The sequence below is a fragment of the Pristiophorus japonicus genome, chromosome 4 (assembly GCF_044704955.1).
Source record: "Pristiophorus japonicus isolate sPriJap1 chromosome 4, sPriJap1.hap1, whole genome shotgun sequence".
NCBI classification, from domain to species: Eukaryota; Metazoa; Chordata; class Chondrichthyes; family Pristiophoridae; genus Pristiophorus; species Pristiophorus japonicus.
Window position 1 is genome coordinate 138,454,550 of NC_091980.1, and position 25,043 is coordinate 138,479,592.

The window sequence follows — 25,043 nt, forward strand, 5'->3', positions numbered from 1 at the left end:
TAATGAAATATAAAGCTTTATTGTCAAGAGGCCGTAAAGAATATAAACGCCCAAAACTGCAATGACAGAGTTGAATTTTCTATACTTGTAGTGTGCGACACACCCAGAGCAAAATTCCCCAAAAAGATTTTTCTTTAAATGCGCTCATTTCAAACAGGAAATATTTCAACGTTTGACATTCCGCAGGCCTCAGCTTTAAATTGAACTCTGGAGTGCCGACTTCCCAAGACCCGAGGTAAGATCAAACGGAGTAGGACACACGCTCCCCTCGACAGGCCAGTTCAAAAGCATATTTTTAGCAACAGTTTGCCATTATTAAAATGACGACAGGAAGGTGGCCCAATTAATTGGACCCTTGACAGGATTCCTGCCCCGCCTGACTCATCCTTCGCCCCCTCTTTATTGTCCGGAACCCAAATGCGACTCTTGCTGCGCCCGAGATACAGTGGACGTTCCCTCCGCTCAGACGCATCTGTTCCTGCTGTCGGGGCCACTTACTGGGCTGCCTTCGTGACGCAGTTACTCCTGTCCTCGCTCACAGAGGGCCTGGCTTCACTGGGGGAAGGAAAGAAAACGGAGGTTATAAAAACATGGAGTGAAGAAAATGAACAACCACACAGAAAATAATCAGCTGCAATAACAACTTGCATTCATATAGCGCCTGTAACGTAGTAGAAATGTCCCGAGGCGCTTCACAGGAGCATTTTCAAACAAAATGTAACCGAGCCCCATTCGGAGATAGCAGCACCCTCCCGCGTGCTTGCTGCCTACCAGCCCTCAGCTGCTCCATTAAAGGTAATGTGGGTACTTTCCCAATCAATAGGCACGTTATAAAAGTTACTGCGGCAACAGAAAACAAGTCAGTTTACATAGAATTTTATAGCACAGAAACAGGCCACTCGGCCCAACAGGTCTATGCCAACGATAATGTTCCACACTAGCCCACCTTTATCCATCTCACCCGAACAGCAGATTCTTCTGTTCCTTTCCCCCTCATGTACTCACTTAGTTTTCCCTTAATGCATCCCTACTATACGCCTCAATTACTCCATGTGGTAGTGAGTTCCACATTCTCACCACTCTCTGGAGAAAGAAGTTTCTCTTGAATTTACCGTTGGATATGTTGGTGACTATCTTATATTGATAACCCCTAAATTTGGACTCCACCACAAGTGGTACATCTTCTCTATGTCAACCCTATCGAATCCCGTCATAATTTTAAAGACCTTAATTAGGTCACCGCTCAGCCTGCTCTTGTCTAAAGAAAAGAGCCCCAGCCTGTTCAGTTTTTCCTGATAGGTTATAACTTCTCGGTTCTGGTATCTACCTCAGAAATCTTGTTTTGCACTTTCTCCAGTTGAACGAGAGCCACTTGGGGTGAGGTACCGGAAGGATCCCTGCGGAATCCCGCTCCACCACAAAGTGGCACCTCCTTGAGCGGTGGCAAACAAACAGGCAAGAAAAAAAATATCTGCTCGCTTCTGTTGCTAAGTAACGTTGAACAGAGCACAGTCAAACACTCGCCATGCAATCTCTGGCTACTGAAACCTTCATCCACGCCTTGGTCAACTCTAGACTCGATTATTCCAATACTCTCCTGGCTGGCCTCCCATCGACCAGCCTCCTTAAACTTCAGTTCATCCAAAACTCTGCTGCCTGTATCCTAACTCACACCAAGTCCCATTCCCCATCACCCCTGTGCTCACTGACCTGCCCGTACCCTAACTCACACCAAGTCCCGTTCACCCATCACCCCTGTGCTCACTGACCTGCCCGTATCCTAACTCACACCGAGTCCCGTTCACCCATCACCCCTGTGCTCACTGACCTGCTGCCTGTATCCTAACTCACACAGCGTCCCGTTCACCCATCACCCCTGTGCTCACTGACCTGCTCGTATCCTAACTCACACCGAGTCCCGTTCACCCATCACCCCTGTGCTCACTGACCTGCCCGTATCCTAACTCACACCGAGTCCCGTTCACCCATCACCCCTGTGCTCACTGACCTGCCCGTATCCTAACTCACGCTAAGTCCCGTTCACCCATCACCCTTGTGCTCACTGACCTACTGCCTGTATCCTAACTCACACCAAGTCCCATTCACCCATCACCCCTGTGCTCACTGACCTGCTGCCTGTATCCTAACTCACACCAAGTCCCATTCCCCATCACCCCTGTGCTCACTGACCTGCCCGTACCCTAACTTACACCAAGTCCCGTTCACCCATCACCCCTGTGCTCACTGACCTGCTCGTATCCTAACTCACACTAAGTCCCGTTCACCCATCACCTCTGTGCTCACTGACCTGCTCGTATCCTAACTCACACTAAGTCCCGTTCCCATCACCCCTGTGCTCACTGACCTGCCCGTATCCTAACTCACACCGAATCCCGTTCACCCATCAACCCTGTGCTCACTGACCTGCCCGTATCCTAACTCACACTAAGTCCCGTTCACCCATCACCCTTGTGCTCACTGACCTGCTGCCTGTATCCTAACTCACACCAAGTCCCATTCACCCATCACCCCTGTGCTCACTGACCTGTCCGTATCCTAACTCACACCAAGTCCCATTCACCCATCACCCCTGTGCTCACTGACCTGCCCGTATCCTAACTCACGCTGAGTCCCGTTCACCCATCACCCCTGTGCTCACTGACCTGCCCGTATCCTAACTCACGCTGAATCCCATTCACCCATCACCCCTGTGCTCACTGACCTGCCCGTATCCTAACTCACGCTGAGTCCCATTCACCCATCACCCCTGTGCTCACTGACCTGCCCGTATCCTAACTCACGCTGAGTCCCGTTCACCCATCACCCCTGTGCTCACTGACCTACTGCCTGTATCCTAACTCACACCAAGTCCCATTCCCCATCACCCCTGTGCTCACTGACCTGCTGCCTGTATCCTAACTCACACCAAGTCCCGTTCACCCATCACCCCTGTGCTCACTGACCTACATTGGTTCCCGGTCCAGCAATGCCTCAATTTTAAAATTCTCACCCTTTGCCCTTGCCCCTCCCTATCGCTGTCATCTTTTCCAGCCCTATAACCCTCTGCGATCTCTGCATTCCTCGAATTCTGGCCTCTGCTCCCCCCTCCCGCCGATTTCCTTCACCCCACCACTGGCGCCCATACCTTCAGGTGCCTAAGTCTTAGGTTCTGAAATTCCCTCCCTAAACCTCTCCACCTCTATACGCTCCTTAAAACCTACCCCTATGAGCAAGTGTACAGTCACCTGTCCTGATATCTCCTATATGGCTCGGTCAATTCTTTGTCTGATTACGCTTCTGTGAAGCACCTTTACTACTTTTACTGTAAATGCAAGTTATTGTTAATGCAGCGGTTAAAACAGAGGGCAATGGAATTTCAAATGAGGATTTTAAACTTTCATGCCCTAATATCACACAGGGATGGAGTCCTGCGAAGATTCGGTTTGGGGTCCACTACATTTCACTCGACAATATATCCCTCCTGACGTGCGGGGCCCAGAAGTGAAGGCAGTGCTCCAGACGGGGTCTGACCAGAGCTCTGTACGGCTGTAACATAACTCCCAGCCCTTTGTATTCCGGCCCCCAGAGATGAAGGGCAACGTTCCATTAGCCTTTTGGATTGCTCTTGTGCCTGTGGACTAGCTTTTAGGATTGTGTACTTGGGCCCTTAAGTCTCTTTGTTCCTCCACAGTCCCTAGTGATACCAAGTACTGACTAAAATGTGTTGCAATCACTAAAAGTTAAAATAAATAAGCAAATGAAATTGTCTCAGTTCTAGTTTCTGTATTACAAAAAGGATATAGAAGCACTGGAGAAAGTGTAAAAAAGCTTTACTGGGATGATATCAGGTGGGAATCTCAGTTGCTTGTTCTCGACTCTAGCCCAGACTAACAACCAACTCACAACTAACTCAGGACACTGAAGTTAGGACCTTCCTCGGCTAATGGCTCAGACATACAAGGAAAGGTCTATGTCATGGCATAGAATGCCTCAAGTCCCAGCTCCCTTCCTAACAATTGCACCTTTTCATATCCTACCGTTTGGGGCACTGATCTTGGAGGGCTTTGGTGATGACCGCTTGCTGGTGACAATGGTCCACAAACCCCTTCAGAGTCCTGTAAGAATTTGGTACGTCTAGACTGATGTCCGGCATGGCATCAAACACCCGCATGAATCCCTGCGGATAAAGAAAGGAGGGAGGTGGGGGGAGGTGAAAGGAAAGAAAGATAGTGTCTTTAGTAAGTCAAGGACAGAAAGAAAGACAGACTTGCATTTCTCCAGCTCCTTTCACCACTTCAGGACGTCCCAAAGCGCTTTACAACCAATTTGTGCACAGCAAGGTCCCACAAACAAATATTGGCCAGGACACGAAGGGTAAGTACCCTGCTCTTCTTTGAAATAATGCCATGGAATATTTTGCATCCACCTGAGGGCCTCGGTTTAACGCCTCATCTGAAAGAAGGCACCTCTGACAATGCAGCACTGCCTCAGTACGGCACTGGGAGTGTCAGCCTGAATTTTGTGTCTCTGTAGTGGAACACTCTCCCTCATCATTACTGGGCCTCTCGGCTGTTTTTCCCAAAAGGTCTGGTCAGATCATGAGAATAATCTCGGCTTCAGTGGAAAGTCAGCCTGCTTATCTACCAGGGTTTGCAATTCAAAAACTGTACAACTGAGGGCCCCATCAGGGACTGCAGGTTTGAGCAAAAGAGAGATCACAAGGTTATGTGGAGAGCTGGGATTGTTCTCCTTAGAGAAGAAAACGTTAAGGGGAGATTTAATAGAGGCGTTCAAAACCATGAAGGGTTTTGACAGAATAAATAAGGAGAAACTGTTTCCACTGGCAGAGGGTCAGTAACAAGAGGACCAGATTTAAGGTATTTGGCAAAAGAACCAGAAAGGTGATGAGGAAATTGTTTTTATACAGCAAGTTGTTATGATCTGGAACACACTGCCTTGAAAGACTGGTGGAATAATAACTTGCAAAAGTGAATTGGATAAATAATTGAGAAGGAAAAATTTGCAGGGCTATGGGAAAAGAGCAGGGAATGGGATCAATTGTTAATCTCTGTCAAAGAGCCGACACAGGCATGATGGGCCGAATAGAATAGAATCATAGAATGGTTACAGCACAGGAGGCCATTCGGCCTGTCGAGCCCATGCCAGCTCTCTGCAAGAGCACTTCAGCTCATCCCACATCCCCGTCCGTTCCCCGCAACGCTGTAAATTGTATTCCTTCAGGTACTTCTCCAATTCCCTTTTGAAAGCCACAACTGAATCTGCCTCCACCACCCTTTCAGGCCGTGCATTCTAGATCCCAACCACTCGCTGCGTAAAAAGGTTTTCCCTCATGTCACCTTTGGTTCTTCCGCCAATAACTTAAATCTGTGTCCTCTGGTTCTCGACCCTTCCGCCAATGGGAACAGTATCTCTCTGTCTACTCAGTCTAGACCCCTCATTATTTTGAACACCTTTATCAAATCTCCTCTGCTCCAAGGAGAACAACCCCAGCTTCTCCAGTCTATCCACAGAACTGAAGATCCACATAACTGAAGATCCTCATCCCTGGAACTATTCTCGTACAGATTGAACCTCCCTTATCCGGCATGACCCCTCGTCCGGCACCATTCCCGACATGAAAAAAAATTGATCAAATTGAAGTCTTTCCTCATTGCCGACTCCCACAATCGTTGGCCTGACCCCGCGATCCAAATCCCCCCCCCCCCCCCCGATCTCTCTGCCGCACTCCCAGCCCCAATATCCCCTTGCTTAGTACCTGTACCATCCAATTTAACGCGACCACCCCTCGTCCGGCAAAATCCCTTATCTGGCACTGGCCAGGTCCCGAGGGTGTCGGATAACAGAGGTTCAACCTGTAAATCTTTTCTGCATTTTCTGCAAGGCCTTCACATCCTACCTAAAGTGCGGTACCCAGAATTGGACACAATACCCCAGTTGAGGCCAATCCAGTGCTTTATAAAGGTTCATCATAACTTCCTTGCTTTTGTACTCTATGCCTCGGTTTATGAAGCCCAGGAGCCCGTATGCTTTTTTAACCACTATCTGAACCTGCCCTGCCACCTTCAAACATTTGTGCGCATACACCCTAGGTCTGTCTGTTCCTGTACCCCCTTTAGAATTCTACTCTTCAGTTTATATTGCCTCTCCTCGTTCTTCCTACCAAAATGTATCACTTCACACTTTTCTGCGTTAAATTTCATTTGCCACGGGTCTGCCCATTTCACCAGCCTGTCTATGTCTTCCTCCTCACTGTTCACATCTGAAAACTTTGAAATTGTGCCCTGTACACCCAAGTCTCTCATTAATATACATGAAGAAAAGAGGAACACCACTGTATACCTTCCTCCAGTCCGAAAAACAACCATTCACCACTACTCTCGGTTTCCTGTCACTTAGCCAATTCCATATCCATGCTGTCCCTTTTATTCCATGGGCTTCAACTTTGCTGGCAAGCCTATTACGTGGCACTTTGTCGAACACTTTTTGGAAGTCCATGTACACCACATCAACTGTATTGCCCTCATCAACTCTCACTGTTACCTCATCAAAAAACCCAATCAAGTTAGTTAAACATGATTTGTCTTTTAATAAATCCGTGCTGGCTTTCCTTAATTAATCCACACTTGTCCAAGTGACTGTTAATTTTGTCCCGTATTATTATTTCTAAAAGCTTCACCACTTCCGAGGTTAAACTGGCTGGCCTTTAGTTGCTGTGTTTACCTTTTTTCAACAAGGGTGTAATATTTGCAATTCTCCAGTCCTCTGGCACCAGCCCCATAACCAAGGAGGATTGGGAGATTATGACAATTTTCACCTTTACTTCCCTCAGCCTCCTAGGATGCATTCCATCCGGTCCTGGTGACTTATCTGCTGTAATTACAGCCAGCCTTTCTAATACCTCCTCCTCCTTATCAATTTTTTATCCCATCCAATATCAACTATCTCCTCTTTCACTATGACTTTGACAGCATTTTCTTTCTTGGTAAAGACAGATGCAAATTATCCATTTAGTACCTCAACCATGCCCTCTGCCTCCATACGTAGCTCTCCTTTTTGGTCCCTAATCAGCCTCACCCCACCTCTTACTACCCGTTTACTATTAAATGCCTGTAGAAGACTTTTGGATTCCCTTTTATGTTAGCTGCCAATCTATGCATAAACTCTCTCTTTGCCCCTTCTGTGTTACATGATTCTATGAGAAGCTGATCGAACCAATGGAAATTCAAATGATGTTTGAATGGCCCTTCGATTCTCAATTTACTTTGCTTCCAATGTTCTTCCCTCGCGAGCAGGATTGTAAGGTGCTGAGGTGGATTCAACAAACTCACCCGGTTCATCTGGTCGAGAGTTACAAACCCAGACCCCCAGAAACTCTTCAGGAGTTTTACAATCAGGTCAGAGGCATCGCCACTGGTGGATTCAAGAACCATCAGCACGGCCTGCAGAACAGAGTGTTAGAGAATATGGTCAACGAGGTCACAGCAACGGTAAGACAGCGGGAGAGACACCGAAAGCGACACCGAGGCACTGGGAGTCACACTGAGGGATAGGCAGCCAGTTAGTGACAGAATCGCAGTGACATCAGTAGTGATCTCCCACTCACGTATGTCACAATGTCACAAAGTGAACCTCATGGTCCAGAAACAGTTAACTAAAATATGGAGAGATTCAATCAATGGCTCCTCTTCCCCAACAGACCCAGGTGACCAGCAGCTCCTGTTGTCCCTGGGCTGGCCTGCTCCAGCGTCACACACTAACACCCGCACCCCCCCCCCACCCCACCCACATCCCCTCCCACACACATATCCCACCCCACCCCCCCACATCCCCTTCCACACACATATTCCACCCCCCCTCACATACCCGAACAACCCCTCCGCCCCTGCACCCCCACATTCCCTCCCACACACACACATCCCACCCACCCCCCCACACCCGAAAACCTCCCCACCCCCTCATTCCCTCCCACAGACACCCCACACACCCCACGCACACACTCCTCCCCACGCACATACCCCCCTCCCTCATGCACATACACCGCCACGCACACACACACCCACACCGCACGCACGCACGCACACACATTAATACCCCCCCCACATACTAACACCTCACACACACTAACACCTCACACACACTAACACCTCACACACACACACAGACTAACACACCACACACATGAACACCTCACACACCCACACCAACATCTCACAGACACACACAAACACACATCAAGATGCTGTAACCCAGTAACAACACAACAGAGAGTCTCGACTACCCGCACCATAATGTGGCCGGAGAGGAGAGGGGGGGCGGGTCGGGAGGGTTGTGGGTGCTGAACCTTTCATTTATGAGCATCAGCGGAGCCAGAAATGGAGGGGGGGGGCGGTGTTTGACAGATCATCTGGTGAGACGAGGATGACCTACCTCATAGACCAACTCGTGGTGGAAGTGGGGAACCTCAAGGTTCTGCAGGCAGAGTCCAGCTTCCGCTGTGTCTGTAGACAGCAGGTATTCCTTCAGCAACAGGTTCATCTGGTGAAGAGGTCAAAGGGTTACTGTTGGCCAACTGCTGCTGAACCTCCTCCTGTGAGTCAGTGTGTGTAGCACAGCTTCCATTAAACAGACTAGTACACGCGCCAAAGAAAGACTTGCATTTATATAGTGCCTTTCACAACCTGAGGACTTCTCAAAGCACATCACAGCCAATGAAGAGCTTTTTGAAGTGTAGTCACTGTTGTAATGTGAAAAATGCGGCGGCCAATTTGTGCACAGCAAGCTCCCACAAACAGCAATGTGAAAATTCCGTGCTCCATGCCCAGCAACGAACCTCCCCAATTTTCCCACTTCCACCTCCAGTGTGATCCCACCACCAATCACATCTTCCTCTCCCCTCTCAGCATTCCGAACGGACCACTCCCTCCGTGACACCCTGGTCCATTCCGCAGTCACCCCCAGCACCCACTCCCCTTCCCACGGCACCTTCCCGTGCAAGTGCAGGAGATGCAACACCTGCCCTTTTACCTCCTCCCTTCCCACTGTCCAGGGCCCCAAATACTCCTTCCAGGTGAAACTGTTGTGTTCAGAATAACTCCACAAGACTGTATATTGTAAGCTCAAACTGTTGTGACCTTGGTCTCTTTAACATAACTCCAGAGTGAGGAAGCAGCATGGTAGACTGCCTTTTATACCTGCTTGCCTAGGGTGTGCAGGTGACCCTTGGGTCTCCCACAGGTGCGCCCCCCGGTAGCAAGTCTTACATATTGGTAAAGTTTACATACATAACATCATTCCCCCCCCCAAAGTCTTAGATACAAGTTATTTCCAAGTTGAGGCGATCCAGGGCTCTGCGTTCCCGGGTTGATCGCTTGAGTTGAAGTCCTGGCATGGGTGAGTCGGTCGGATCATTGCTGCACTGCAGTGTGGCTGGTCTGATTGGACTGTTGGGCATGGTGGGTTCATCCTCGTGGTTGACCGCGAGGTCGATTGCTGTTGGGTGTGTGTTAGTGGATCATAGATGGTAATGTCCTCTTCTTGTTGTCAGTGAATCGCAGTTCGGTCTGATCCAAGTGCTTTCTGCATGTTTGTCCATTCAAATGTTTGACAACAAACACTCTATTCCCCTCCTTGGCTAACACAGTGCCAGCAACCCATTTGGGACCATGACCGTAATTAAGAACAAACACAGGGTCATTAACTTCAATGTCACGCGATACAGCCGCACGATCGTGGTACACATTATGCCGGTGACGCCGGGTTTCTACGTGATCATTGAGATCCGGGTGGACTAAGGAAAGCCTGGTTTTGAGTGCTCTCTTCATTAGCAATTCTGCAGGGGGAACCCTGGTAAGCGAGTGGGGTCGCGTGCGGTAGCTGAGCAGGACCAGAGATAACCGGGTCTGCAGGGAACCGTCCGTCACGCATTTCATGCTCTGCTTGATGGTTTGGACTTCCTGTTCCGCTTGACCATTGGATTCGGGCTTAAACGGCGCAGACCTGACATGCTTGATGCCATTGCGGGTCATGAACTCGTTGAATTCCGAGCTGGTGAAACATGGTCCATTGTCACTAACAAGGACGTTGGGCAAACCATGGGTGGCGAATATGTCCCAGAGGCTTTCAATGGTGGCAGTGGACATACATGACGACATTATTATACATTCAATCCATTTAGAGTAAGCGTCCACTGCTGCTAGAAACATCTTTCCTCGGAAGGGGCCAGCGAAATCTACGAAGACCCTGGACCACGGTTTGGAGGGCCATGACCACAGACTCAGTGGGGCCTCCCTTGGCGCATTGCTCAACTGTGAGCAAGTGTTACATTGGTGTACGCATGACTCCAATTCCGAGTCAATGCTGGGCCACCAAACTTGCAAATAGCTTCATCATGACTATGCCTGGGTGGGTATTGTGAAGGTCGCGTATAAACGTTTCCCTGCCATTTTTTGGCAAAACTACACGATTCCCCCATAGGAGACAACCTGATTGGATGGACATTTCATCCTTGCGTCGGTAAAACGGCTTAATTTCGTCTTGCATTTCCCCAGGAATAGCCGACCATCTCCCATTAAGGACACAGTTTTTTACTAGTGATAGCACAGGATCCTGGCTAGTCGAGGTCCTGATCTGGCGAGCAGTGACGGGTGACCTCTCGCTCTCAAAAGCATCCATTACAAGAAGCAAGTCTGCGGGTTGCGCCATTTCCACCCCGGTGGTGGGCAGTGATAGCCGACTGAGGGCATCGGCACAGTTCTCAGTGCCTGGTCTGTGGCGGATTACATAGTCATATGCAGACAATGTTAGTGCCCATCTTTGGATGCAGGACGAAGCATTGGTGTTAACACCTTTGCTTTTTGAGAACAGCGAAATAAGCGGCTTGTGGTCAGTTTCGAGCTCGAACCGGAGTCCAAATAGGTATTGGTAAATTTTCTTAACCCTGTCTACGCATGCTAATGCTTCTTTCTCAACCATACTGTAGGCTCTTTCAGCCTTAAATAAGCTGCTGGACGCATATGCAACCGGTTGCAGTTTGCCTGACACATTGGCTTGCTGTAACACACAACCGACCCTGTACGAGGATGCATCACAAGCTAGTACTAAACGTTTACATGTGTCATACAATACAAGTAACTTGTTAGAACATAGCAGGTTTCTGGCCTTATCGAAGGCTGTCTCTTGAGATTTACACCAAACCCAGTTGTCACCCTTGTGTAGCAATAAATGTAAAGGTTCCAGCAAAGTGCTCAACCCCGGTAGAAAGTTACCAAAATAGTTGAAGAGCCCCAGGAACGAACGCAGCTCCGTCACATTCTGTGCTCTGGGTGCATTCTTGATGGCCTCCGTCTTGGGAGTCCATGGGTCTGATTCCATCCGCCGCAATCTTTCTCCCCAGAAATTCGACCTCTGGCGACTTGGAGCGTTTCAGCCTGTGTCCCACTCTGTCCAGTCACTTTAGAACCTTTTCCAGGTTGTGCAGGTGTTCAATGGTGTCACAACCAGTGATCAGGATGTTGTCTTGAAACACCACGGTGCGCGGAACCAATTTCAGCAGACTTTCCATGATCCTCTGGAAGATGGCCGCAGCTGAGCAAATCCCAAAGGGGCATCTGTGGTATATGAACAGTCCTTTGTGCGTGTTGGTGCAAGTCAATTTTTTCAAAGGTTCAGCCAGTTCCTGTGTCATGTAAGCCGAGGTTAGATCCAGCTTGGTGAACGATTTCCCCCCTGCTAGCGTTGCAAACAGGTCATCCGCTTTGGGTAGTGGGTACTGGTCCTGTTACAAGACTCAGTTGATCGTTACCTTGTAGTCCCCGCAGATTCTGACCGTCCCATCGCTTTTCAACACCAGAACAATTGGACTGGCCCACTCGTTGAACTTGACAGGCGATATGATCCCCTCTCGTTGAAATCTGTCCAGCTTGATCTCGACTTTCTGAATGGAACATGTATGGAACCGCTCGGGCCTTGTGATGAACGGGTCATGCATCAGGGACTAGATGGATCTGCACTTTGGTGCCTGTGAAGTTGCCTATGCCTGGCTCGAATAACGACAGGAATTTGTTTAGCACTTGGGCGCACGAGGCGTCAACCACCAAAGACAGTGCTTTGATGGCGTCCCAGTTCCATCGGATCTTTCCTAGCCAGCTTCTGCCGAATAGCGTTGGGCCATTGCCTGGTACAATCCATAGTGGTAAATCATGCACAGCTTCATTGTACGGTACCCTCACTGCCGCACTGCCAATGACTGGTATGAGCTCTTTGGTGTAAGTGCGCAGCTTGGTGTGGATCGGGCTTAGTTTTGGCCTTTGTGCCTTGTTGCCCCAGTTTCTCAAAAGCCTTCTGGCTCATAATTGACTGACTCGCCCCCGTGTCCAATTCTATGGAAACTGGAATGCCGTTTAATTTGACTTTTAACATTATCTGAGGGCTTTTCAGCCTCGGGTTGAGTTGCCTCTCTTACTCATTCAGCTTGATCCATGCCGGATTGGTCATCTTCTGCTGACTCTGCCACATGGTGAGTCGCAGCACATCTGCACATTCGCTGGAGGTGCCCCATTGTTCCACAGCCCTTGCATGTCGTGCTTGAATCGACACTGATGGACTCGATGATTACCCCCGCAGTGCCATCATGGTGTTAATGGATTCGCATTCACGCCCCACGGCGGACTCTGAGTCAGCCTAGGTCTGGCCCCTGAAGGCGTGTAGGCCCTGCCCTGTACAGTTCTGCCTGCTGAAGGTGTTATTTTATGCACAGTACTTGCCGGTGAGCTTCGATGCTGCAAAGATATTTGTTTAGTGTTATCGTTCGTGGACATGAAAGCCTGGGCTATCGTGATGGCCTTGCTCATATCTAAGGATTCGGCAGACAGCAGTTTGCGAAGAATGACCTCGTGGCCAATTCCAAGCACGAAAAAGTCCCGCACTTCGCCCAAAAATCCAGAAAATACACACGGTCCCTTAAGGCGACATAGCTTGCCACGTCCTGGCCCTCAGAGCGATGGTGCGTATAAAAGCGATGCTTGGCCATCAAGTTGCTCTCCTTCGGCTTGAGCAGTTCCCGAACCAAAGTGCACAACTCTTCATATGTCATCTCCGTTGGTTTCATCGGTGCTAGCAGATTTTTGATGAGACCATATATCATGGCTCCGCAAACGGTAAGGAGAATTGCCCTGCGTTTGACCGTGGTTTCTTCCGTATCCAGCTCGTTGGCCACGAAGCACTGGTCAAGACGCTCAACGAAGGCTTCCCAATCATCATCCTCAACAAATCTCTCAAGAATACCAACGGCAGCCATAACTGCGTTAAAGTTCGTGATCTGTTACTCGTCACCAATTGTTACGTTTAGAATAACTCCACAAGACTGTATATCTTAAGCTCAAACTGTGACCTTGGTCTCTTTAATGTAATTCCAGAGTGCGGAAGCAGCAAGGTAGACTGCTTTTTATACCTGCTTGCCCAGGGTGTGCAGGTGACCCTTGGGTCTCCCACAGGTGCGCCTCCTGGTGGCAAGTCTTACATATTGGTAATGTTTACATACATAACAGAAACAGCAATTTACTTGTACTTCTTGTAGCTTAGTATACTGTATTCACTGCTCACGATGAGGTCTCCTCTACATTGGGGAGACCAAACGTAGGTTGGGTGACCGCTTTGTGGAACACCTCCGTTCAGTCCGTAAGGGTGACCCTGTCGCCTGTCACTTTAATTCTCCGCTCCACTCCCACTGTGACCTCTCTGTCCTCAGTCTCCTACACTGTTCGAACGAAGCTCAATGCAAGCTCGAGCAACAGCACCTCATCTTTCGATTAGGCACTTTACAGCCTTCTGAACTCAACATCGAGTTCAAACATTTCAGAGTGTAACCGCTGCCAATCTTTGGCTCCCTTCCTCCCCCCGCCGCCACCCCCCCACCCTCCAAGAGCCCGTTTCTTTTTTTTTCTCTTTCCTTGTCTCTAATGGCAACTGGTCATTATCTCACTATTGACACCCTATCTTGAGTAATGTTTTTCTAACTCCTGGCATTACCATTTGTATTTGGGCCATCATCCCTTTTGTCTCTCTAATCTCTCCTGTCTTCCACCCTATCACAGACCTTCCCTTTTGTTCTTTCTTCCCCTCTCCCTTTCAGTGCTTGTTAAGAATTTGTTCTTTCCGAACACTCTTCAGTTCTGACGAAGGGTCATTGACCCGCAACATTAACTCTGCTTCCTCTCCACAGATGCTGCCTGACCTGCTGAAATTTCCAGAATTGTCTGTTTTTATTCCCGCAGGACTGGTTTGAATTCCCCCCCACCTCAGCCGGCAGATCGCTAGCTTACCTCTTTGACAAGCTGCTTCACGGGTCTCAGGCCACCTCCGACCCCCCAGACATTGTCCAGACGCACTCCTCGGTTCATGCTCAGCAGCACCGTGGCCTTGTCCAGTGCCACACTGGGGGGGAAACAGGCAGAGAGGTCAGTGTGGGGGGGGGGGGGGGGGGAACAGTCAGTATTTCAGCTTGCCAGTTGTCAGAATGTTGGTTATGCAGAGCAGGGGGAAACAGTAGCAGGGTTTGGGCGGGCGTCCCAAACCTAACCACCATCTGCTCCACCCTATCACCATCGGACCCCCACCCCGACCACCAGCATCTCTCCTACTCCCCCACTAGACCACCCGCTCTCAGCCCAGCTAGCAATCAGACTGGCTGTGGGTAGATAACCGAGAGAAAAAAATGTAAAGATGTCCTGCAGTTAACTTGTACTTAATTCGCGACTTCCCCCCCGCATGGATCGCGCCTCTGAGCTAATATCCAGCCCTCAGAATCATAGAATGATACAATTCTTCTCATCTCCCCATTGATTCTTTGGCCAATGATCTGAAATCTGCATCCTCTGGTTACCGACCCTCCTGCCAGTTGAAACAGTTTCTTCCTGCCCACTATCAAAACCCTTCATTCATAACTTTGAACACCTGTATTAAATCTACTCAGCCTTCTCTATTCGAAGGAGAGCAACCCAACTTCTCTAATCTCTCCAGACACTAATATCCCCAGTATTGGAGTATAGTGCGAGATCAAGCTGTCAAACTCTCCAGGTGAAGCCTTTTAAGGGGGTTCAAGTCTGGACTTCAAATAGCAGTGATGGCGAGGCCTAGCTTGGGCTGGCTGTCGCTATGGCGATCAGCACCCTGGTCAATCCAAGCTCTCGAGCACGATTTCGACACAGTATTCTCACTGTCAGATCTTGCAAATTCTCCGCCTCCCTCCCCATTGGTGCGCCCAAGGAACCTGCAGAATGAGTGCTGACGGAGCACTTCACAGCTGAGCCGGATCCCTTTTATCCCTAGAGAGAGGTGGGGGGAGTGGGCTACTGGAAAGGGATGATTTTGTGGGCCCTGCGGCGACTTGTCTCACTCCCCACTGCAGCAGCGACTGTGATTGGCTAATGCAGCTCGGACCCAGGATGTTCTGGTTAGCACGGGGGGGGAGGTGGGATTCTGTGTGATTTTACTGATGATTGCAGGAGAGCACAGGTCTTTTTTAATAGTGAGGTCATGCTTTAGCGCTCCACTATGAAGAGAGAAACGTTTTTCTTTTAGTTTCACATCTGCGACCTCAGTCTACACTCACCAGTTCAATATCAAGTACCCAACCCCCATGAGCTATGCAGGCTGCAGCATTAAAGCTACAAACTGCTACCATGTGAGGAGGGAGTTCCTCTGTCTGCCATTTTACTGAAGACATAAAAGGCCATTAAACGTTTGCTTCCTTCGCCCACCATTGGCGGCCGTGCCTTCACTGCCTAGATCCTTAATTCCTGCCCTAAACCTCTCTGCCTCTCTCTCCTCCTTTAAGACATCCCTTAAAACCTTCGTCTTCTACCAAGTTTTTGTCCCTTATGTGGACCGTTGTCAAATTTTGTTAAGCTACTGTGAAGCGCCTTGGAACGTTTTTTTACATTAGGGGCGCCATATAAATACAAGTTGTTGTTGTTAGCGCATCAGTTAAAAGAGAGGTCCACAGAATTTCAAACAAGGACCTTAAACTTTCATGCCCTAATATCACACAGGGGAGGAGTCCTGCAAAGATTCGGTTTGGGGCCCACTACATTTCACTCGACAATATATCCCTCCTGACGTGCAGGGCCCAGAACTTAAGGCAGTGCTCCAGACGGGGTCTGACCAGAGCTCTGTACGGCTGTAACATAACTCCCAGCCCTTTGTATTCCGGCTCTCGGAGATGAAAGCCAACATTCCACTAACCTTTTGGATTGCTCTTTGTGCCTGTCACGAGTTTTTAGAGATTTGTGTACCTGGACTCCTAAATCTCTTTGTTCCTCGACAGTTTCTAGTCTCTCACCATGAAGAAAATATTCCCATTTGTATTTCTCAGATCCAAAGAGGATCTTCCCCACACTGAACTCCACCTGTCTTAGTTTTGCCCTCTCACTTAGTGTGATATAAGAACTTAAGAAATAGGAGCAGGAGTAGGCCATTTGGCCCCTCGAACCTGCTCCGCCATTCAATAAGATCATGGCTGATCTGATCATGGACTCAGCTTCACTTCCCTGCCCGCTCCCCATAACCCTTTACTCCCTTGTCGCTCAAAAATATGTCTATCTCCACCTTAAATATATTCAATGACTCAGCCTCCACAGCTCTCTGGGGCAGAGAATTTCATAGACTTACAACCCTCTGAGAGAAGAAATTTCTCCTCATCTCAGTTTTAAATGGGCAGTCCCTTACTCCAAGACTATGTCCCCTAGTTTTAGTTTCCCCTATGAGTGGAACTATCCTCTCTGCATCCACCTTGTCGAACCCCCTCATTATCTTATAACTTTCAATAAGATCACCTCTCATTCTTCTGAACTCCAATGTGTATAGTCCCAACCTACTCAACCTATCCTCATAAATCAACCCTTCATCTCCGGAATCAACCTAGTGAACCTTCTCTGAACTCCAATGAGTATATGTCTCTGTGTAACTTCCTGCTCCCAGCTACAGAACTTACTGTGCCTCCTAACTTAGTGTCATCTCAAAACAAGATCAATTAGAGCACCCCTCAATCTCTTACACTCGAGTGAATACGTCATGTTTATGAAGCTGTCCTCATTATTTAACCCTTTAAGTCCCCGTATCATTCAGGTGAATCTGCACTGCACCCCCTCCAATATATCATTCCTGAGGGCGGGGCCCAAAACTGAAGGCAGTGCTCCAAATGGGGTCTGACCAGAGATTTATACAACTGCACAAAACTTCCACCCATTTGTAAGCCAGCCCTGTGAGATAACGGCCAACAGTCTATTTTAGTAGCAGTTTGAATTGAATGTAATATCTCCAAGTTTGCAGATGACACTAAGCTGGGTGGCAGTGTGAGCTGTGAGGTGGATGCTAAGAGGCTGCAGGGTGACTTGGACAGGTTAGGTGAGTGGGCAAATGCATGGCAGATGAAGTATGATGTGGATAAATGTGAGGTTATGCACTTTGGTGGCAAAAACAAGGTGGCAGAATATTATCTGAATGGTGACAGATTAGGAAAAGGGGAGGTGCAACGAGACCTGGGTGTCATGGTACATCAGTCATTGAAGGTTGGCATGCAGGTACAGCAGGCAGTGAAGAAGGAAAATGGCATGTTGGCCTTCATAGCGACAGGATTTGAGTATAGGAGCAGGGAGGTCTTACTGCAATTGTACAGGGCATTGGTGAGGTCACACTTTGAATATTGTGTACAGTTTTGGTCTCCTAATCTGAGGAAGGACATTCTTGCTATTGAGGGAGTGCAGCAAAGGTTCACCAGACTGATTCCTGGGATGGCAAGACTGACATATGAAGAAAGACTGGATCGACTAGGCTTATATTCACTGGAATTTAGAAAAATTAGATGGGATCTCATAGAAACATATAAAATTCTGATGGGATTGGACAGGTTAGATGCAGGAAGAATGTTCCTAATGTTGGGGAAGTCCAGAACCAGGGGTCACAGTCTAAGGATAAGGGGTAAGCCATTTAGGACTGAGATGAGAAGAAACTTCTTCACTCAGAGAGTTGTGAACCTGTGGAATTCTCTACCACAGAAAATTGTTGAGGCCAGTTCGTTAGATATATTCAAAAGGGAGTTAGATGTGGCCCTTACGACTAAAGGGATCAACGGGTATGGAGAGAAAGCAGGAATGGGGTACTGAAGTTGCATGATCATCCATGATCATATTGAATGGTGGTGCAGGCTCGAAAGGCCGAATGGTCTACTCCAGCACCTATTTTCTATGTTTCAAGTCTCCAGTAATTCTGATTAACCCTTGTCACTGGATAAAGGCCTAGCTCTGTCAAGCCCGTGCAGTGGCTGGTGTGCAACGGTCACCACACGTTAAAAAAATCCACGCACAGGCATCTTCCACCCTCTCAATTGTTCAGGAGTGGAACATCGGGTCCTTCATTGAAACATCTGTGAACTCTTGTGGAAGCAAGTCATCTTCGTTTGAGGGACCACCTATGATGATGATTTTATTCTTGTTGATTGCTTGTTGTACCTGTCTACTGGCTTTGAATGATTTGTGTAAATGTACCACTCAATCTCTTTGCTCCTCTACAGTCCCTAGTGAGACGAACGATAGCAAATACCTACTAAATGAACAAAGGAAACTAGCTCAGTTCTGGTCTCCGTACTATAAAAATAATATAGAAGCACTGGAGAAAGATTTACAAGGATGATGCCAGAACTGAGAAGGTACAACTATCCTGAAAGGCCGAAGCTCCTTGCTCTAGAACAGAGAGCCTGAGGGGTGACCCGATAGTGGTCTTTAAAATTATGAAGAGGTTCGATCGGGGAGACGTAATGAAGACGTTTCCACTTGTGGGGAGTCCAAAACTAGAAGTCATAAATATCAGATAGTCACTAATTAATCCAATAGGAGAAACTTCTTCACCCAGAGAGTGGTGAGAATGTGGAACGTGCTACCACAGAGAATGGGTGATGCCAATATCATAACTACTTTTAAGGGGAAGTTAGATGAGCGGGAAGGGAATGGAAGGATATGCTGATAGGGTGAGATGAAGAGGGGGGGAAGAGGCTCATGTGGAGCAGAAACACTGGCATAGACCAGTTGGGACAAATGAACTGTTTCTGTGCTGTAAATTTTATATAACTGTACGGAAATCTACGTAGTTCTCGGTAAATTTATGCAAGTCTATGAAATGCTATATAATTCAACGATCCCGCCGTTCTCCCAATGTGCCGAGAAGTAGTGGCCACTGGGGCTCCAACGTGGAATTTGGGGTGAAATCTAATTCAATCGGGATACCACCCAGTTTCTTGTGACCCTTTAAATTGCAGTGGTGGGGGGCTGTGAGTGGATTTCCTGTCAAATCCCCGCCCCCACAACAAGGGAGTGAGTCTGTCGGAGGTTCTGGGCTATGCAGGAATTTGCGCCCTCTGCGGGCCTCAGCGGGGCTCACACCAGCCGCTGCCAATCCCACTGAGGCCCACGGGAAGGCCCCAAACCATTTCTGGGGACCGGCAGTCGTGCCCAAAGCAGATTGCTGGCTCTACTGGGACCAGAGGATGAGATCAGGCCTTGGTTGGGGGGAGAGGTGGGGAGTGGTTTCGCTGGCCCTCCTTCTGTCATTGGGAGTGGGGTGGGAGTACCTCCAGTCTAACATTCCGGCTGAGGGTTGGGAGCAGGCACCGCTGACCCAAATAACCCGGGCCCTGGGATTGGGAGTGTGGTCTCCGGCTGGAGGCCAGGGAGAGTGTGTGGGGACTTGCACTGGCAGAAACTTGAGACGCTAGTCACTCCATCCTCAGAGTGTGAGATGCGGAAAGGGCTGCTTGAGGGAGTGTTGGGAGGGAGGGGGCAAGTGTCTGTCTCTGTTCTACTCAATCACGCCTTTTCCAACACCACACCTATCCAGCCTTCCGGAATGACGAGAATGGATAGGGATCCAAACGTCACGAGACGATTCCGCCACAAGGTATTCCGCATGCGCCCAGCAGTCTTTCGGTGCTTACCGGACCTGCTCACAATCAACCTTCCCTTTGTAGCTGTCCAAAAAATCTTCCGGTAGGACATGGTCAGCCATGGCACGGGCTACAAACTGACCCAGCATCTGCACGCAAACATAGAATGTTGCACATCAACCAGCGGTAAGGAAAATGAAGGCAAAACTCAAAACATTGCCTTGCGAATCAACAGATACGCGGTATCGAGACAGGCCCTACTGCATCGCCATGGCAATCTCCCCCCCCCCACAGAATTCTGGGTAACGTCATGGGCAACCAGGCCCTGTGTTTCATCACCATCTTTAGGGGCCCCTTCTTCCTCTCACCCAACCCCTGGGATCGCCGAGCTGCCTCTGGGACTGCGACCAACGGCAGTAATAAGCAACCAAAGCCCATTTGCCAAGGTCCTTGCCGCCGGCATCATTAGGCGTGTGAAGCGTGCGTGCACCGGGATCACGGCCCGAAATCGGGCGCCATCCAATTTCTAGGCCTGTGGATTTTCTTGCAGGGTAGGAAGGGAGAGAGGGAAAACTGAGCACCCCCCCCGACACGGCAATCCCACCCAACTCCAAATAGCAATTCTTATCTCTCCGACCCCCCTCTCTCTATCCTCTCTCTGACCTCTCTCACCCCACCGACTTCTCTCTCTCTCTCTCTCCGCCCCCTCTCTTCCAATCTCCCTTTCGATCCTCTGTTCAGCGCGAGCCACGCTACAGCCACAACTGTGGAATACTGAGCATACGTGGCCGGACCTCGGTGACATCGTGCATGTGCAAAAAGGGGCGTGGCCGCCGCGTGCATGCACAGGGCACAAACATTTTGTTACAGATAATCACTCCATTCCGTAAAACCAAGGCCACGGTTCCATAGCGATTGAACAAGCTAAATTCAGTTTTAGTCCATGGGATTCCAGGGATTTATTTTGTCGGCGTTTTGTTGGGGATTGAACTGGTCTGGCTGGTCAGAATTGAACCACTAAAACGACCAACCTCTTCACCGCAACCAATCCACGGCTGGAGCCAAGTGTCATGACTCCACTTCAAAATTGACTCATGGGCAGCAAACCAACTTGTGATGTCCTGAGGACGTTAATGGCGCTATATAAATTCAAGGTCTTTGTTTATAAGTACAAGGTCCTCCTGAGGACCAAATGTAGTTGCCAAGTGAAAAGGCCATTAGGAACAGGAATAGGCCATTCTACCCTCCAGCCTTTGCGCCATGATTGATCTGTTTAATTCCATTTACTCGCCTTTGATCAATATCCCTCAATACCCTTACCTAACAAAAATCCAGCGCAGGTTTGTCATTTTCAACTGACCCCCAGCGTCAACAGCTTTTTGAGTAGAATTCCAGATTTCCAGTACCCTGTATGTGAAGGAGTGCTCCCTGACATCACGCCTGAACAGCCAAGCTCGAAGTTATGGTTATACCTCTTTGTCCTGGGCTCCCCCATCAGAGGTAACAGATTCTCTCCATCTACCCTATTAAATCCTTTAATCATTTTAAACACCACGATCAGATCACCCTTCAATCTTCTATATTCAAGGGAACACAAGCCTGGCCTATGCAACCTGGCCACATAATTGAAGCCTTTTAGCCCTGGTATCTTTCTGGTGAATCTGCACTGCACTCCCTCCAAGCCCAATATATCCATCCTGCGGAGCAGGGCCCAGAACTAAACACAATGCTCCAGATGTGGTCTAACCACAGCTCTGCACAGCTGGAACATAACTGCCACCCCTTTGCATGCCAGCACTCGAGATAAAAAGCCAACATTCCATTCGCCTTTTTAATAACATTATTGTACCATTGTACCTCGGCCTTAAGTATAGGCCGATCCCACAAGTATTAGAGATGGTCAGGCTGCACTATAAGCCAGACCAAGAAATAGGTTCAAAGAGAGAAGATTAACAGGACTTTCAGTACCACAGTCCCCGCACGTCCGACAGTGCAGCACTCCACTGTGCTCAAGTCTGGGATGGGACTTGAACCCACAACCTTCTGACTCAGAGGCGAGAGTGCTATCCACTGAGCCACAGCTGACACACTTCTTCATTTGTGTTCAATAGCACTGTAATAGCGCTACCTATTTAAACCGCCCAACGTGTATCGCGGGGCGTGAGCACAAACCGGTCTGCTATGTGCAGCGGGGGCCGCATCACGCTTCCTCCAATGGGGGATATGCAGAGAGGATCGATCATTGCCACATACCTGAGGAGCCTCAGGAGTGTCGAGGATGAGGTCCGGCAGATCACGCAGCAGCTGGTCGAAGGCCGAGGCCACGTCTTTGACCGACAGCCGCTTGCCGGTCAGGTCGGCTAGGAGACGAGACATCAGCTCGCGGTGACTGGCCTTACCCTCCAGGGACATGGTCACAGACAGGAATGGCAGCTTGCTCTTCTTGCTGCCGAGGTTCATCTGCTGCAGGAGGGTCTGCGAAGCGGTGAGACAGCGTCAAACAATGTCTCGCGGAGACCCGCCACCGGCCTCAACCAACTGAGGCGTCCGTACCCACAGAATGTCAACACGTAACCCGCTGTCCCCTACACCCTTCACCTCCCCTTCCCGCCCGCCCGCATTCTCTCCCAGAGATCCTGACACCTACCGGGGGCACTACTCCGCGGGAATCAGCACCTCCTCCCAGCCCGCTCAGTAATCCTAGCTGCTTTACTGCAATTGCCTGAGCTGGTGTCTGATTGAAACAGTTGCAGGATCAGCAGGAAGCAAATGGAAGCATGTCCAGATAACAAAAGCAGCTGGATTTAAGTAGGAAAGTGTCCCAAACGCTTCACGGGAGCATTATCGACAAATCTGACACCGAGCCACAGAGGGAGATATTAGGGCAGGTGACCACGGGGAGGCGCAGTTTCAAAGTTCAAATGGAGCACTGAACTTTTAACCTGATCTGTAAATGCTTTCTGAGTCCAGAGGCACTAAAGAGGTCCAAACCCCCCCACCACACATACACATACCATTATATAACCCAGAACCTGTGGTGAGGGAACTAGCGAGGGGCACAAGAGATCCCACACAGCTCCCAGTTTGAGCATCAGTTTGAAGGTCCAATCAAAGTGCTGACACAAAATACGCTGTAGACTCCTTCAGCTCCTTGCACAGAACCCCTCATCCCACAAAGTGCTTGCAGCTGAGAACACCCCTGCTGGTCCGCTCAATGAGGAAATGAGGTGAACGTTTCTTGCCCTCACCTACCGAAGACGATGACTCATGCTGGATGCCATTTCTCTAGCCAATGACAGCTCTCCAGTACCTTGGTCGTTAGTCTGCATGTATAGTCCCAGACAGTGAACGTCAGCAGGCTATTTCACTGCAAAGCACATCACATTCGAACTCAACCCTGCTCTCACATGAGGGTCCCACAAACTTCCTACCAGCCAGTCGACAGAAGCAGGATCCCTGACTGGTGGACCCAGACTGGGAGGGAGATGGGGAAGCTGAACACTTCAACTGGTCCCTGGCTGAGATTAGTGAATGGGTATAAGGGGTACGGCAGTGTAGTGGTTGTGTTACTGAACTAGTAATCCAGAGGCTGGCTAATGATCCAGAGAAGGTGGATTCAAATCCCACCACGACAGTTTGAGAATTTCAATTTGAGAATTAGAACTAAAAAGCATTGCTACCAGTAAAAGTGACCATGAAGCTGATTCATTAATGTCCTTCTGGGAAGGAAACCTGCCATCTTTTGCAGTTTGGCCTATATGTGACTCCAGACCCACACCAAAGTGGTTGGCTCTTAACTAACCTTTGGTCCTAGTGAGCTTCTCAGGGCAGCTAGGGATGGGCATTGCCAGCGATGCCCACATCCTGAGAAACAATAAATTAAATATCTGGACAGAATGGCTCAGGAATACACCAGGAGGGTGCCTGTACATGCTAGGACAGCAAGGGGGCAAGACTTTAAATCTTAATTCTAACCAAATGTTTAATGAGAATATAGATATGTGTATATTTATAGGTTTCTGTATTATTCAAAATCTTGCATATAGTGTGCATTCCTGTTTGAAAATCTTAATTCCTGTTGTCACGCTTTTAGGTCAACAGTTACCATTCGGTTTGGTACATTTACTGTCACGTTGTAGTTGCTGGCTTTGGCCACGAGGTGGCGCTGTGCAGTGGGTTTCTGAGGTCCTGCTCAGATCGATATCTCACCCAACAACCATTCAGCACAGGGTTCCATCAGCTCTGACTCAAGACTCCTGATGGAGAGAGAGAGACATGGGACAGCAATGGGACTCTCACTTACAGCAACCTCCTTGGTGTCTCCATGCTGAAAGTACTCCTGGATGATTGGCGTCACTGCTTTTTCAAACTCGCAGTCGTCCAGCTCAGGAACAACCGTTTGGTAAACGGTCTCACCCTGCAACAAACCAAACATCAGGCAATGCCAGGGCAATAGGGATATATGACCATATCCTGCAATACCTCGACATAATGGCATAGGGATATACAGGCAAGTCTCAATTATCCTGATCCCTCGGGGATTGGGCTATGCCGGGTAAACGATTTCTCCATTAGAGCGAGTTGGCATTATAAAGTTAAAACTTCAATGAATAAATACTGTGCAATCAGCTACAAACAGTAACAAGGCAGTTAAGTATTGACATTATCAGCATGCATGCAGGTGGCCTCGTGGAGGAGATTGTCTGGCTCCAGGGTTCCGGAGCACACTGCCTTCCTGGGCCGAAAGGACTCCGAACGCACCGGCCCGATGTTTTCCTGGGCCGAAGGGACTCCAAACACACCGGCCCGATGTTTTCCTGGGCCGAAGGGACTCCAAACACACCGGCCCGATGTTTTCCTGGGCCGAAAGGACTCCAAACACACCGGCCCGATGTTTTCCTGGGCCGAAGGGACTCCAAACACACCGGCCCGATGTTTTCCTGGGCCGAAGGGACTCCAAACACACCGGCCCGATGCTTTCCCGGTTCGAAAGGACTCCAAACGCACCGGCCCGATGTTTTCCTGGGCCGAAGGGACTCCAAACACACCGGCCCGATGCTTTCCCGGTTCGAAAGGACTCTGATGACGTCAG

At 49.2% G+C, this 25,043-nt stretch overlaps 1 protein-coding gene across 1 annotated transcript in view; it reads right to left on the reverse strand.

Moving 5' to 3' along the window:
- The window catches only part of LOC139262228 (programmed cell death protein 4-like), a 37,929-nt gene continuing 12,886 nt past the window's right edge, over positions 1 to 25,043 (reverse strand). Inside the window, exons 4-11 of the mRNA XM_070877372.1 lie at positions 24,255 to 24,368; positions 22,205 to 22,426; positions 20,003 to 20,100; positions 14,340 to 14,451; positions 8,449 to 8,556; positions 7,350 to 7,460; positions 4,038 to 4,177; positions 1 to 555 (exon numbers count right to left, since the gene is read on the reverse strand). Of these exons, the coding sequence (XP_070733473.1) occupies positions 495 to 555; positions 4,038 to 4,177; positions 7,350 to 7,460; positions 8,449 to 8,556; positions 14,340 to 14,451; positions 20,003 to 20,100; positions 22,205 to 22,426; positions 24,255 to 24,368 (966 nt within the window). The 3' untranslated portion in view covers positions 1 to 494. The remainder of the gene's footprint in view (positions 556 to 4,037; positions 4,178 to 7,349; positions 7,461 to 8,448; positions 8,557 to 14,339; positions 14,452 to 20,002; positions 20,101 to 22,204; positions 22,427 to 24,254; positions 24,369 to 25,043) is intronic.